General features: G+C 45.2%; 1 protein-coding gene across 2 annotated transcripts in view; it reads left to right on the plus strand.

Annotated features, from left to right (window-relative positions):
* Positions 1-14,087, plus strand: part of LOC141085477 (tetraspanin-4-like) — a 116,853-nt gene that overhangs the window by 89,530 nt on the left and 13,236 nt on the right. For both annotated transcript variants that reach the window (XM_073570868.1, XM_073570867.1), the window contains one exon: positions 14-142. In XM_073570868.1, the coding sequence (XP_073426969.1) occupies positions 14-142 (129 nt within the window). The remainder of the gene's footprint in view (positions 1-13; positions 143-14,087) is intronic.

The following is a 14,087-nucleotide window of genomic DNA, read 5'->3' on the forward strand; positions in this document are numbered from 1 at the left end:
TTTCATCTTGCAGTTCCGATGTTGTGGAGTGAAGAACTACACAGATTGGCTGGAAATGCGTAATAGCACCCTTGTGCCGCACTCTTGCTGTATGGAGCACAGCCCTTCCTGCCAAAGCAACCCCGGCACCTGGTGGAAAGATGTGAGTGGTGCATGCTTTTTTATGATAGGACAGGTCCTTAAGCGGGGGTCTTTTAGACCCTTGCTCAACTTCAATTTTAAAGTTATCCTATGAGATTAGAAAAAAAGGTCCGCTTCTATTCCAAAAACCGCACCACCCCTGTCTTGTGGCCGTGTCTGGTATTGCAATCCATCCTAATGCTTTTGAATAGCGATGAGCTGCAGTTACAGCAAGAGTGGCACTGTTTTGGGATAAATCAAAAACTAGATGATTTTTGAAATGTCAAATCTGCCTGTGCACTATTAGAACAATCCGTGTCCCATGATCTTCCGGTGACATCTGTGTCATGTTTGCTTCTTGTCATTACTTACAGTATTTCGTACCTTTGCTGCGGCGCTGGTCTTTATATGTCAGAGCTGAGTCTCCTGGGCCCCGTCTCTAAGTCATTATACTAACAGCATTTGACCTACTTTCCGAGTATCAGATCTGCAGGCTCCACTGATTCACAGTACCTGCCCAGTCACCGCCATCTCATATCTGCTCCTTCTCATCCTATATACTGGGAAATCCTACACCACAACATGGAATTTACATGTTTCCGCTCAAAATTTAATTCTCTTAGGCCCCATACACTGTATCACTCCAGTGGGACCCATACACTATATCACTCTCTTAGGCCCATACACAGTATCACTCCCTTAGGCCTCTTACACTTTATTACTCCATTAGGTCCCCAAAACTGTCTAATCGCTGTTTTAGGCCCATACACCTTATACTTCCCATAGGACCATACAGTCTCATTCCCTTAGGCCCATACACAGTATTGCTCCCTTAATCCCATACACAGGATCACTATCTTAAACCCATACACAGTATCCCTGCCTTAGGCACATACACAGTATCGCTCCATTAGGTCCTTACACAGTATCGCTCCTTTAGGCCTATACACAGTATCACTCCCTTAGGCCCATACACACTATTACTCTCCTGGGTCTATACACAGTATCATTCTATTAGTCTCATACACAGTATCACTCCCTTAAACCTCATACACAGTATCACTCCCTTAGGCCCATACGCAGTATCACTTCTTTAGGCCCATACACTATCACTTTCTTAGGCCCATACACAGTATCACTCCCTTAGGCCCATACACAGTATCACTCTCTTAGGCCCGTACATAGTTTCAATTCCTTAGGCCCATACACAGTATCACTCCCTTAAGCCTCATACACAGTATCACTCCCTTAGGCCCATACACAGTGTTACTCCCTTAGGCCCATACACAGTATCACTCCTTTAGGCCCATACACAGTATCACTCCCTTAGGCCCATACACAATGTTACTCCCTTAGGCCCATACACAGTATCACTCCCTTAGGCCCATACACAGTGTTACTCCCTTAGGACCATACACAGTATCCCTCCCTTAGACCCAAACACAGTGTTACTCCCTTAGGCCCATAGACAGTATCACTCCCTTAGGCCCATACACGGTGTTACTCCCTTAGGCCCAAACACAGTATCACTCTCTTAGGCCCATACACAGTGTTACTCCCTTAGGCCCATACACAGTATCAATCCCTTAGGCCCATACACAGTATCACTCCCTTAGGCCCATACACAGTGTTACTTCCTTAGGCCCATGCACAGTATCACTCCCTTAAGCCTCATACACAGTATCACTATCTTAGGCCCATACACAGTGTTACTCCCTTAGGCCCATACACAGTGTTACTCCCTTAGGCCCATACACAGTGTTACTCCCTTTGGCCCATACACAGTGTTACTCCCTTTGGCCCATACACAGTATCACTCCCTTAGGCCCATACACAGTATCACTCCCTTAGGCCCATACACAGTGTTACTCTCTTAGGCCCATACACAGTATCACTCCCTTAGGCCCATACACAGTACCACTCCCTTAGGCCCATACACAGTGTCACTCCCTTAGGCTCATACACAGTATCACTCCCTTAGGCCCATACACAGTATCACTCCCTTAGGCCCATACACAGTATCACTCCCTTAGGCCCATACACAGTATCACTCCCTTAGGCCCATACACAGTATCACTCCTTTAGGTCCATACACAGTGTTACTCCCTTAGGCCCATACACAGTATCACTCCCTTAGGCCCATAGTCAGTATCACTATCTTAGGCACATACACAGTGTTACTCCCTTTGGCCCATACACAGTGTTACTCCCTTTGGCCCATACACAGTATCACTCCCTTAGGCTCATACACAGTATCACTCCCTTAGGCCCATACACAGTGTTACTCTCTTAGGCCCATACACAGTATCACTCCCTTAGGCCCATACACAGTACCACTCCCTTAGGCCCATACACAGTGTCACTCCCTTAGGCCCATACACAGTATCACTCCCTTAGGCCCATACACAGTATCACTCCCTTAGGCCCATACACAGTATCACTCCCTTAGGCCCATACACAGTATCACTCCCTTAGGCCCATACACAGTATCACTCCTTTAGGTCCATACACAGTGTTACTCCCTTAGGCCCATACACAGTATCACTCCCTTAGGCCCATAGTCAGTATCACTATCTTAGGCCCATACACAGTGTTACTCCCTTTGGCCCATACACAGTGTTACTCCCTTTGGCCCATACACAGTATCACTCCCTTAGGCCCATACACAGTATCACTCCCTTAGGCCCATACACAGTGTTACTCTCTTAGGCCCATACACAGTATCACTCCCTTAGGCCCATACACAGTACCACTCCCTTAGGCCCATACACAGTGTCACTCCCTTAGGCCCATACACAGTATCACTCCCTTAGGCTCATACACAGTATCACTCCCTTAGGCCCATACACAGTATCACTCCCTTAGGCCCATACACAGTATCACTCCCTTAGGCCCATACACAGTATCACTCCTTTAGGTCCATACACAGTGTTACTCCCTTAGGCCCATACACAGTATCACTCCCTTAGGCCCATAGTCAGTATCACTATCTTAGGCCCATACATAGTGTTACTCCCTTAGGCCCATACACTGAATGACCTAGAGGCCCCAATAGACAGTAAAAATTAATTTTGGCCAAATTTCAAAACAAAACAATGTAATGTGCATACGGGCCTCCTAACTCTCCCCTAACAGATGATGATAACAGAAAGAGGAATTTATCATGCTGAATTTCAGGGCAAAATCCATTTGCTCTTGCTGATGTGCGGCAGTGCTTCACTGGGCTCTCCCATTGTAAGCACATGCGCACGCTGATAAAGCGAGCATGCACGTGTATGGTGGGGTCAAAAGGAATAGCTGTCGGCAGGAAAGAAGAACTAATGCTCACTGGCAGGGCAGTAGAAAAGGGGCACGTACTTAGACTTGGTCTTTAACCTTGTTCATCCTGAGCCTCTTGGTTCGTGAATCAGAACCACAGTGAATACTGGCACTTACACAGGCAGAGCTCTTCTTGGCATCATCCAGAGCTCTGATATTTTCCAAGACTTATTCCTAGAAAGTCAGAGGCAGATGTTCAGTGGCGTTATTTATGGCGAGATGACGAGGGTCGAGATTCATGGATTATCCCTCAGGCGCCCTAAATCCACGTATAAATCTGTTCTGCTAACCTGGCAGTGGACATGTTGGATACGGCAGATCGGGGCAGCTCTGGTACAGTCACTGATCAGAGTAATTAGCCATGAATCTATCATTGCGGCAGATTTTGACTTTTTGAGAAAAAAAATTTCATTTTGATTCAATCCGGTGAAGTAATAAATCACAATCTGAAATGACTCAGCCCCTGAACACAAACACATCAAGTATCTCAATATTTAATGAGATCTGTGCAGCAAGAGCTCTAGAGCCTAGAAGCAAAAACTGGAACCTTTCCTGAAATAAATGCTTGAATAACAATTCCCTAATAATGCATTATTGGAATCACTACCTACTGTATATACAATAGCTGCAATATGCATTGCATGGATATGAGAATCTTAAGCAAAAAAACACTATTTTTCTCTAACCTCCATATAGCCGACTTAAAAATCCCTGCCCCCCATCAGAAGTACAGTTCTTTAGTCACCCTCCCCAGGTCCGGCACTGAGCTCCCGGTGTCTATTATTGTCTGCAGTGCTGACGTCACGTTAACAGGCTGCAGCCAAAAACTGAGCTCAGGAGCTCTGGCAGTATGGATGGCATGAGCTACTGAGCTCAGTGATTGGCTGCAGCGCCGACACAATGACGTCAGTGCTGCAGACAACAACAGACACTGGGAGAGGCGGTGAGACTCAGCGCTGGACCGGGGAAGGGTAAGCAAAGCAAAGTTTGTTATTTTTAAAGCAAACTGCAGTCAACGAGTAGGGTTTTTTCTAAAACGGAAAACCCCTTTAAGATTTGCCCCAGTGCTGGCAACCTTCATGCAAAAAGTCCTTAAGAGACTTAGAAGTCCTGATGACAAAACCCGGAAATTCCAATGTATTGGTAAATACATAATATTGTACTTAGCGCACGGAGTAAAGTATCCCTGATGCGTGCCATCAGAAATTTGCCAGGATGAACTTAAAATAAGCTTAGGCCCAAGAACACATAATCAATGGCGGCTTCCTCATGTATAGTGTCTGAGCCTCCATACGTCATGGATAATATTTCTTAGAATGGATTTTGTTACTCAAAATGTAAGCGAGAAAAGGCAAGGTGACATTGTGTGCGGGCAGGCGCCGTATGAGTGATGTCTCTGAACAGTGGAGGAGATGAAACATACAGTACAGGAAAGGAACCCTGATACTGTAATATGGAAAAAAGGAAGAATCCTGCCATGGGCTGGTGTTGTGAATTCCCTGGCTCAGACTTCTGAGCCGAAGCTCCCCCTGCTCCCTCCGGTGGTTACTGGAGGTAGTGGAGCTGGCCAGATTGACAGAGGTCTGATACCTGATGATGATGATGACAATTGGAGGTCTCGGGTTACTGATTGGAGTATTTAAGTCTGCAGACTTCCTTCAGTCCCTGCTGGTGATTGCTTTCCTGTGCATTATGAGGTCTGATGTCTCCTGCCATGATCCTGCATTGTTCAGCTAAGTGCTTATTTGCTAATCCTTTGCATCTGATCTGTTTTCGTCTCTCTCTGCTTGTTGTGCGGGTTCAGCTTGCTCCTCTGGGGACTGTGCTGGACCACCGCTCCATATGTTGCAGCCTGTGTTGGTTTGTTCAGTCCCCTGTTATATTGGTCTCTTTTGCTTTGCTTCCTAGTTCATACCAGAGTGCTGATATAGTAGGGGCGAAGTCGTGTGACTTCAGTGTTTTTTTGTTCATCAGACGTGTTGGATTTTTCAGGGTTTTTGCGTGATTTCAGACAGTGTTTTTCCTTTCCTATCCTATCTAGTCAGTTTGGGCCCCATCATTTGCTCAGTATATTTTTCTGCCTTCGTTTGTGTTTCATCTTGTCTCACCAGCGATATATGTTTGGGGCTATCTATTCCTTTTGGGGTCTGCTCCAGGGCAGGTTAGATTTCACCTTTCTTGCTTTAGGCTTAGTTAGCTCTCCGGCTGTGCCGAGGCGTCTAGGGCATCATAGGTACGCTCCACGGCTACTGCTAGTTGTGTGGATAGGATCAGGGGTCTGCAATCCGCTTAGTTACCATCCTCTCTGTTTTTCTGTGGCTTAGCCTGTTCCTGCCATCCTCCTCGGTGACCCATTCATAACAGCATCACCAGCCCTACTGTAGACTCTAGGGTACTCCAAAGAAGGAAAGAATTGTAAAAAAAAAAAAAAAAGGTGTCAAATTTTTTTTCTGCATATTTTTTCCTCTTTTTCTCTGGGGCCGCAGGAGGATTTTTTGTCTAATTGAAGACTAAGCAATTGTCCGATCGTGTTGAGCAGCTCGCTGCTGAAGTGCGAGGAATTTCTGCCTATCTCGCTCAATCATCTGCTGTGGAACCAAAAGTCCCTACTCCTGATGTGTTTTCTGGGGATCGGTATAAATTTTTGAATTTTAAGAATAATTGTAAACTATTTTTTGCTTTGAAACCTAACTCATCGGGGAGCTCTGTGCAGCAGGTTAAAATTGTCATCTCCCTGCTGCGTGGCGATCCCAAGGATTGGGCCTTTTCTTTGACACCCAGAGGTCCTATTCTGGCTAATGTGGATGCGTTTTTTCAAGCCCTGGGTTTATTGTATGATGAACCTAATTCTATTGATCAAGCTGAGAAAACCTTATTGGCATTGAACCAGGGTCAGGATTCTGCAGAGTTATATTGTCAAAAATTCCGAAAGTGGGCGGTCCTTACTAAATAGAATGATGATGCCCTAGCAGCTCTCTTTCAGAAGGGTCTGGCAGAAACCGTAAAATATGTTATATGTTGGGCAGCACGGTGGCTCAGTGGTTAGCGCTGCAGCCTTGCAGCGCTGGGGTCCTGGGTTCGAATCCCACCAAGGACAACATCTGCAAGGAGTTTGTATGTTCTCCCCGTGTTTGCGTGGGTTTCCTCCGGGTACTCCGGTTTCCTCCCACACTTCAAAGACATACTGATAGGGAATTTAGATTGTGAGCCCCCATCGGGGACAGTGATGAAAATGTGTGCAAAATGTAAAGCGCTGCGGAATATGTTAGCGCTATATAAAGATTATTATTATTATTATTATGTTATGGTGGGATTTCCTGTCCCCTCTAATCTTGACGACTCTATGTCATTGGAGATTCAAATTGATCAGCGTTTAGGTGAATGTAAAACTACACGAGAGGTGGTGCCGCCTTTCGAACGAACGTCTGAACCCATGCAATGCGATATGGTTTAGTCTAGGGCGCAACGTCAGGAGTTTAGAAGGCGTAATAAGTTGTGGTTTTTTTGGGGGGACGCCTCTCATACTAGTTCTGTCTGCCCTAAACGAGAAAAGCGTTTTGCGCACACATTTGCGTTGGGCAGTGTGCAGCCTAAGTTCCTTTTGGCGATTACCTTGATCTGCTCCTTGTCTACATCTTCAGCTAAGGCTTTTGTTGATTCAGGAGCAGCTTTGAATCTGATGGATTTTGACTTTGCCAAACGTTGTGGTTTTCCCATGATACCCCTGCGGACTCCTATCCCTTTGAGGGGTATTGATGCTACTTCTTTGGCGGAGAATAAACCCCAGTTTTGGACCCAGGTGATAATGCAGGTTGCTCCGGACCACCAAGAGAATTGTACATTTTTGGTGTTGCACAATTTGCATGATACTATTGTTCTGGGTTTTCCTTGGTTGCAAACGCATAATCCTGTTTTGGATTGGAAATCTGTGTCTGTGGTGAGTTGGGGTTGTCAGTGTGTTCTTAGGGACGCTCCTGTTTTCTCCACCTCTCCCCAGTCTCATGATATTCTTGATTATTTGGCTGATTTTTCTGCTGTATTTAGTGAGAGTAAGTCCGCGTCTTTGCCTCCTCATAGGAGTTATGACTGTACAATTGAGTTAATGATGGGTGTAAATTTCCCAAGGGTCGGCTTTTCAACTTATCGGTACCTGAACATGATGCTATGCGATCTTATATCAAGGAGTCGTTGGAGAAGGGTCATATCAGACCATCCTCTTCACCTTTAGGTGCTGGGGTTTTTTTTGTGGCCAAGAAAGATGGCTCATTAAGACCATGTATTGACTATCGTTCCCTTAACAAAATCACTGTTAAATATCAGTACCCGTTACCCCTGATTTCTGATTTATTTTCCAGAGTTAAAAGTGCCTGTTGGTTTACCAAACTTGACCTCAGGGGGTGTATAATCTTATTCGCATCAAGCACGGGGATGAATGGAAGACGGCGTTTAATACTCCAGAGGGACATTTTGAGTACCTGGTGATGCCTTTTGGGCTCACTATTGCCCCTTCCGTCTTCCAATCTTTTATGAACGATATTTTCCGGGACTTTATGGATAAGTTTTTGATCATCTATCTGGATGATATTTTGATCTTTTCCAGTGATTGGGATTCTCATGTGGAACATGTCCGGACTGTGTTCCGGATTTTGAGGAAAAATACTCTGTATGTTAAGAGATCGAAGTGTCTCTTTGGTGTACAGAGGATTTCGTTTTTGGGATTCATTTTGTCCCCGTCTGCTATTGAAATGGACCCGGCCAAGGTACAGGCCATTTATGATTGGGTTCAGCCCACTTCTTTGAAGACTCTCCAGAAGTTTTTGGGTTTTGCTAATTTCTACGGTAAATTTATAAGTAATTTTTTTGGTATTGTTAAACCACTGACTGATTTGACCAAAAAGCGCGCTGATGTGGTGAATTGGTCTCCAGAGGCAGTCTCGGCATTTCAGGAGCTTAAGCGGAGATTCACTTCTGCTCCGGTTCTACGGCAACCTGATGTCTCACTTCCATTTCAGGTGGAGATAGATGCTTATGAGATTGGTGCAGGAGGTGTTTTGTCCCAAAGAGATCCGGTAACTTCTAAGATGAATCCCTGTGCCTTCTTTTCTCGAAAATTTTCCCCATCTGAACGTAACTATGACGTGGGGAATCGGGAATTGTTGGCCATGAAATGGGCATTTGAAGAGGGGACATGTACAGACGATAGACATTACAGCATAACAATAATCACATAGATCATAACAGATACCAAGAGCAAGAGGAATGAGGGCCCTGCTCGCAAGCTTACAGTCTATGAGGAAAAAGGTAGACATGAAAGGTGGGTGGTAACAATTGCCCTTAAGCCCCCGTTACACACTGCGATATCGCTAGCAATATCGCTGTAAAGTCACCGATTTTGTGACGTTACAGCGATATTGCTAGCGATATCGCTGCATGTGATACTTACCTCTGACCGGCTCCCCCGCTGGTAATCGCTGGTCGCGCGAGAAGCTCCTGGATCATTCCTCGTCGGGCGCTCCCTGTGGCGCTTCCTGCTGTGACGACGAGCGACGCGTGGAGCCGGGCGGGAGGACGCAGGATCGCCGCGTCTGACAGGTAAGTAGCGACCCCCGTCCCCAGCGATGTCGCTGGTGAGATCTGCCTGTGTGGCAGCTCACTAGCGACAACCTAGCGATGCACCAGCGATCCTGACCGCGTCATATCGCTAGTCGGGATCGCTGGTACATCGCTAGGTGTAACGGTACCCTTATTGTATGGACCAGCCATAATGTTATGTGTGTAACAGTACAGACACAGAGGGCTAATGGATGCACAAAGCATGTGGGAACATGATGCGGGGAACCTGGTTATGGTAAAACTTTTGGCTGTGCCACACAGGGATAGATTAGGTTAATGTGTTGAGGCGGTAGGCCAGTCTGAATAAATGCGTTTTCAGGGCACGCTTAAAATTGTGGGGATTGGGGACTAGGATTCAAACTAAACGCTTGAATCCTAGACAGGCTAGGTGGGCCTTGTTTTTCACGCGTTTTAATTTTGTGGCCTCCTTTCTTCCGGGCACTAAGAATGATAAGGCGGACGCCGTTTCCAGGAGTTTCTTTGCGGATTCTCTTGATGTTAACGAGCCTACTACCATTCTAAATGAGGGTGTAGTTCTTTCCGCCATCTCTCCTGATTTGAGACGTGCCCTGGAGGAATTTCAGGAGGATAAACCTGAACGATGCCCTATGGGAAAATTGTATGTCCCTGACCAGTGGAGGAAAAAGAGTCATGTCTGAAATTCACTGCTCCGCGTTGGCTGATCATCCTGGTATCTTTGGTACCAGAGATTTGGTGAGTCGGTCTTTTTGGTGGCCTGCCTTATCTCGTGATGTGCAGTCCTGTGGGACTTGTTCTCGGTCCAAGTCCTGTTCTCATGCTAGTGGTTTGTTGATGCCCCTGCCAGTGCCCAGGAAGCCATGGACTCATATCTCAATGGATTTTATCTCTGATCTCCCTGTCTCTCAGAGAATGACTGTTATTTGGGTGATCTGTGATAGATTTTCTAAGATGGTCCATCTTGTACCACTCCCAAAGTTGCCATCTTCTTCTGAGTTGGTGCCCGTGTTTTTACAACAAGTGGTTCGTCTGCATGGAATTCCTGAGAACATTGTGTCGGACAGAGGAGTCCAGTTTGTTTCCAGATTTTGGAGAGTTTTTTTTCCAAACTGGGAATTCAGTTGTCTTTCTCCTCTGCATTTCATCCTCAGACCAATGGGCAGACTGAGAGAATAAACCAGACTTTGGAGTCTTATTTGAGATGTTTCATATCTGCTGATCAGGATGATTGGGTCTCATTTTTGCCATTGGCCGAATTCGAACTAAACAATAGGGCTAGTTCTGCCACTTTGATGTCTCCTTTCTTTTATAACTTTGGGTTTCATCCTCGATTTTCTTCGGGGCAGGTGGAATCTTCTGCCTGCCCAGTTGTGGATTCTGTGGTAGAGAGAATGCAGCAGATTTTGGACCAAGTAGTGGATAAGTTGTCCCACTCTCATGAAAAGGCCCAACAGTTTTCCAACTGGCATAGGACCATTGGTCCCCGGTTTAAAGTGGGTGATATGGTTTGGTTGTCCTCAAAAAATATTCCCATGAAGGTTGCATCTCCAAAATTCAAGCCAAGGTTTATTGGACCTTATAAGATTTTGGAAATCCTTAACCCTGTTTCTTTCCATTTGGCTCTTCCAGTTACGTTTAAGATTCATAACGTTTTTCATAAATCTTTGTTGAAAAGGTTTGTGGAGCCAGTAGTTCCCATGGCGGCGCCCCCTGACCCTGTACTTGTTAAGGGTAGTTTGGAGTATGAGGTAGAGAAGATATTGGATTCTTGTCTGGCTAGACGGAGACTTCAGTACTTGGTCAAGTGGAAGGGTTATGACCAGGAGGATAATTCTTGGGTCTCTGCTGCAGACATCCATGCCAAGAGATTGATTCGTGCCTTTCACAGGGCCCATCCTGATCGGCCTGGTGGCGTGGATGAGGGTTCGGTGACCCCTCCTCAAGGGGGGGGTACTGTTGTGAATTCCCTGGCTCAGACTTCTAAGCCAAAGCTCCCCCTGCTCCCTCTGGTGGTTACTGGAGGTAGTGGAGCTGGCCAGATTGACACAGGTCTGCCACCTGATGATGATGATGACAATTGGAGGTCTGGGGTTACTGATTGGAGTATTTAAGTCTGCAGACTTCCTTCAATCCCTGCTGGTGATTGCTTTCCTGTGCATTATGAGGTCTGATGTCTCCTGCCCTGATCCTGCATTGTTCAGCTAAGTGATTAATTTGCTAATCCTTTGCATCTGATCTGTTTTCGTCTCTCTCTGCTTGTTGTGCGGGTTCAGCTTGCTCCTCTGGGGGTTGTGCTGGACCACCGCTCCATATGTTGCAGCCTGTGTTGGTTTGTTCAGTCCCCTGTTATATTGGTCTCTTTTGCTTTGCTTCCTAGTTCATACCGGAGTGCTGATATAGTGGGGGCGAAGTCGTGTGACTTCAGTGTTTTTTGTACATCAGACGTGTTGGATTTTTCAGGGTTTTTGCGTGATTGCAGACAGTGTCTTTCTTTTCCTATCCTATCTAGTCAGTTTGGGCCCCATCATTTGCTCAGTCTATTTTTCTGCCTGCGTTTGTGTTTCATCTTGTCTCACCGGCAATATATGTTTGGGGGCTATCTATTCCTTTTGGGGTCTGCTCCGGGGCAGTTTAGATTTCACCTTTCTTGCTTTAGGCTTAGTTAGCCCTCCGGTTCTGCCGAGGCATCTAGGGCATCGTAGTTATGCTCCACGGCTACAGCTAGTTGTGTGGATAGGATCAGGGGTCTGCAATCCGCTTAGTTACCACCTCTCTGGTTTTCTGGTAGCTTGGCCTATTCCTGCCATCCTCCTCGGTGACCCATTCATAACAGGCTGGTTTATGTCCTTGAATACCCATAATATCTGGTCATTGAAGAGAGGTCAAGATAAGGTCTTGAAGATCAAGCAACATTTCAGTTGCTAGTAGGATTGCTAGAGAGGCAAATCAGAACCCGCACTTGACTGCAAAAGAAATTCAGGAAGATTTAGCAAACTCTGGAGTTGTGGTACATTGTTCTTCTGTTCAGAGACACCTGCACAAATATGGACTTCATGGAAGAGTCATCAGAAGAAAACCTCTCCTGCGTCCTCACCATACAATTCAGCATCATAAGTAAGCAAAAGAACCTTTAAACAAGCCTGATACATTTTGGAAACAAGTCCTCTGTTAACATTAGGCCTAACCAGAGGTGCCCAAACTTTTACATGCCACTGTATATTCCCAATGCATAGGTATTTAAAGGGGTTTCTGGGGATTTTAGAAAATTTGGTCAAGCGTAGGAATAAATCTATCTGTCTGTCTGTCTGTCTATCTATCTTTTTATCCATCCATCTATCCTTAAAGTCAAGTTGGTTCAGTCAAACAGTCACTCTCATGTAATAATAATTATTGGTACGTCACATAAAAAGCAGGGCTTCCTTTACGTTTCAGTGTGATATTCCTCCCTCTAGGGGACACCATTGATCTCACATCTAGCAAAGAACATTTAGACTCGCTGACATCCAGGTAGGTTGCCTTCTAGTGGCCACATTTGCATCTTTGAAATGCCACAATAAATGTAGCAATCATTTTCCTTTAAATTAAAAACATTCAGATCATGGAAAAATTAAGATAAATAAAAAAAAAAATAAAACAAACAAATATATATATATATATATATATATATATATATATATATACTTATTTATGGACTGGAGAGGCAGTGCGATCTCCAGCCCCATCTGTGTCTCAGTGGCGTCAATAGGCTGCACAGCCGGCGACCCAGTGTCACGTATTGCAGCAATTAGAGACTGAAACTGTTCTCTGTCAGCCGCGTTCTTGTCTATAGATTGATTCTTCTTTTAATTCCTGAGGGATTTTCTCATGCTCCTTCTGATAAATACACCTCTACCTCTACGTGTTCAGGGTACAGATTGGGATTTTTTTCTTCATCCTTTGTTCAGGTGTTTTATATTGTTTGTTTTCCATTTTTTTCTTTTTTGTTGAGTTTTAATCATATAATAGCACAACATTTCTCCCTAAATTGCCAATTTGCCAGTAAATGTAAAGCCTTGAGTCTGCTTCCTTTGTGATATTCTGAAAAATTCTATTAGTGAATACCAGTTTTTGAGAAAGCTAGCTGACAACCAAATATAGATAGGGTTATAGTGACAGCATGGGTTGTCAAGCACATGCAGGACTTTGAAAGCTAAATCAATTGATACTTTTATATATTCTATCTGTTGCTGCATTCCCGGGAAATCAGCATTTTAATTCATATGCAATTAAGTAATTAAATGCTCTGGGAGTGACTGAGCATTTCCACAAGCCTCTGCCTTTTGGGCATGTTTCCTCACCCAGCAGCAGCCTCTTTAGCTAGATTGTTAGCTCCCTGTCTGTGTCACATCAGGCAGACAGTGACCTATCAATCAAGCTAAAGAGGCTGCTGCTGGGTGAGGAAAGATCATGAGGCAGAGGCTTGTGAAGTGCTCTGTCACGCCCAGAGAATGCAGCAGCAGATAGAAGATATAAAGGTGTCATTGGATTTACAATTCATATTTGTGGTTTGTGGAGTTGATATTAATAACATATTCCCTTTTAAATGTCTCAAACTTCACTTCCTGAATGAAGTGGGTAGAGATGAGCGAATCACTTCAAGGCAAATTTAGCTGAACTCAGAAAGGCCAGAAGAGGTAAAAATATAATTTAAAAAAACCTAATATCACCTCGCTTGTCTTTGTCCCTCTGCTCACGGGTGCAATCTTCTCTGGGATATCATGAGTATCTTCTGGAGCCTGCCATCATCTCATATGCATAGAAATTTGTAGTCTTGGCCACTCCCATGAGGAACAGAAGCGTGGCTTAAAATTTTAATAATAAGTGTGGCGCCCCTGAGGGTTCAGTTGCCACAGAGGTACTGCACCTCCTCCTGAGGTGTGGTGCCCCACCATCCAGGTGAGTTGGAGGCTCCTAACCACGCTCCAACACTCGCATCCCACACAACACGGTAGCTCAGCAAAGCCACATTGCGGCTCCCTGCTTAGAGTGTAGCAGAGCACCTTTGGTGACTCCCTGCT

Source organism: Dendrobates tinctorius, unplaced genomic scaffold (genome assembly GCF_039654945.1).
Source record: "Dendrobates tinctorius isolate UK_male_01 unplaced genomic scaffold, ASM3965494v1 ptg000028l, whole genome shotgun sequence".
Classification (NCBI taxonomy): domain Eukaryota; kingdom Metazoa; phylum Chordata; class Amphibia; order Anura; family Dendrobatidae; genus Dendrobates; species Dendrobates tinctorius.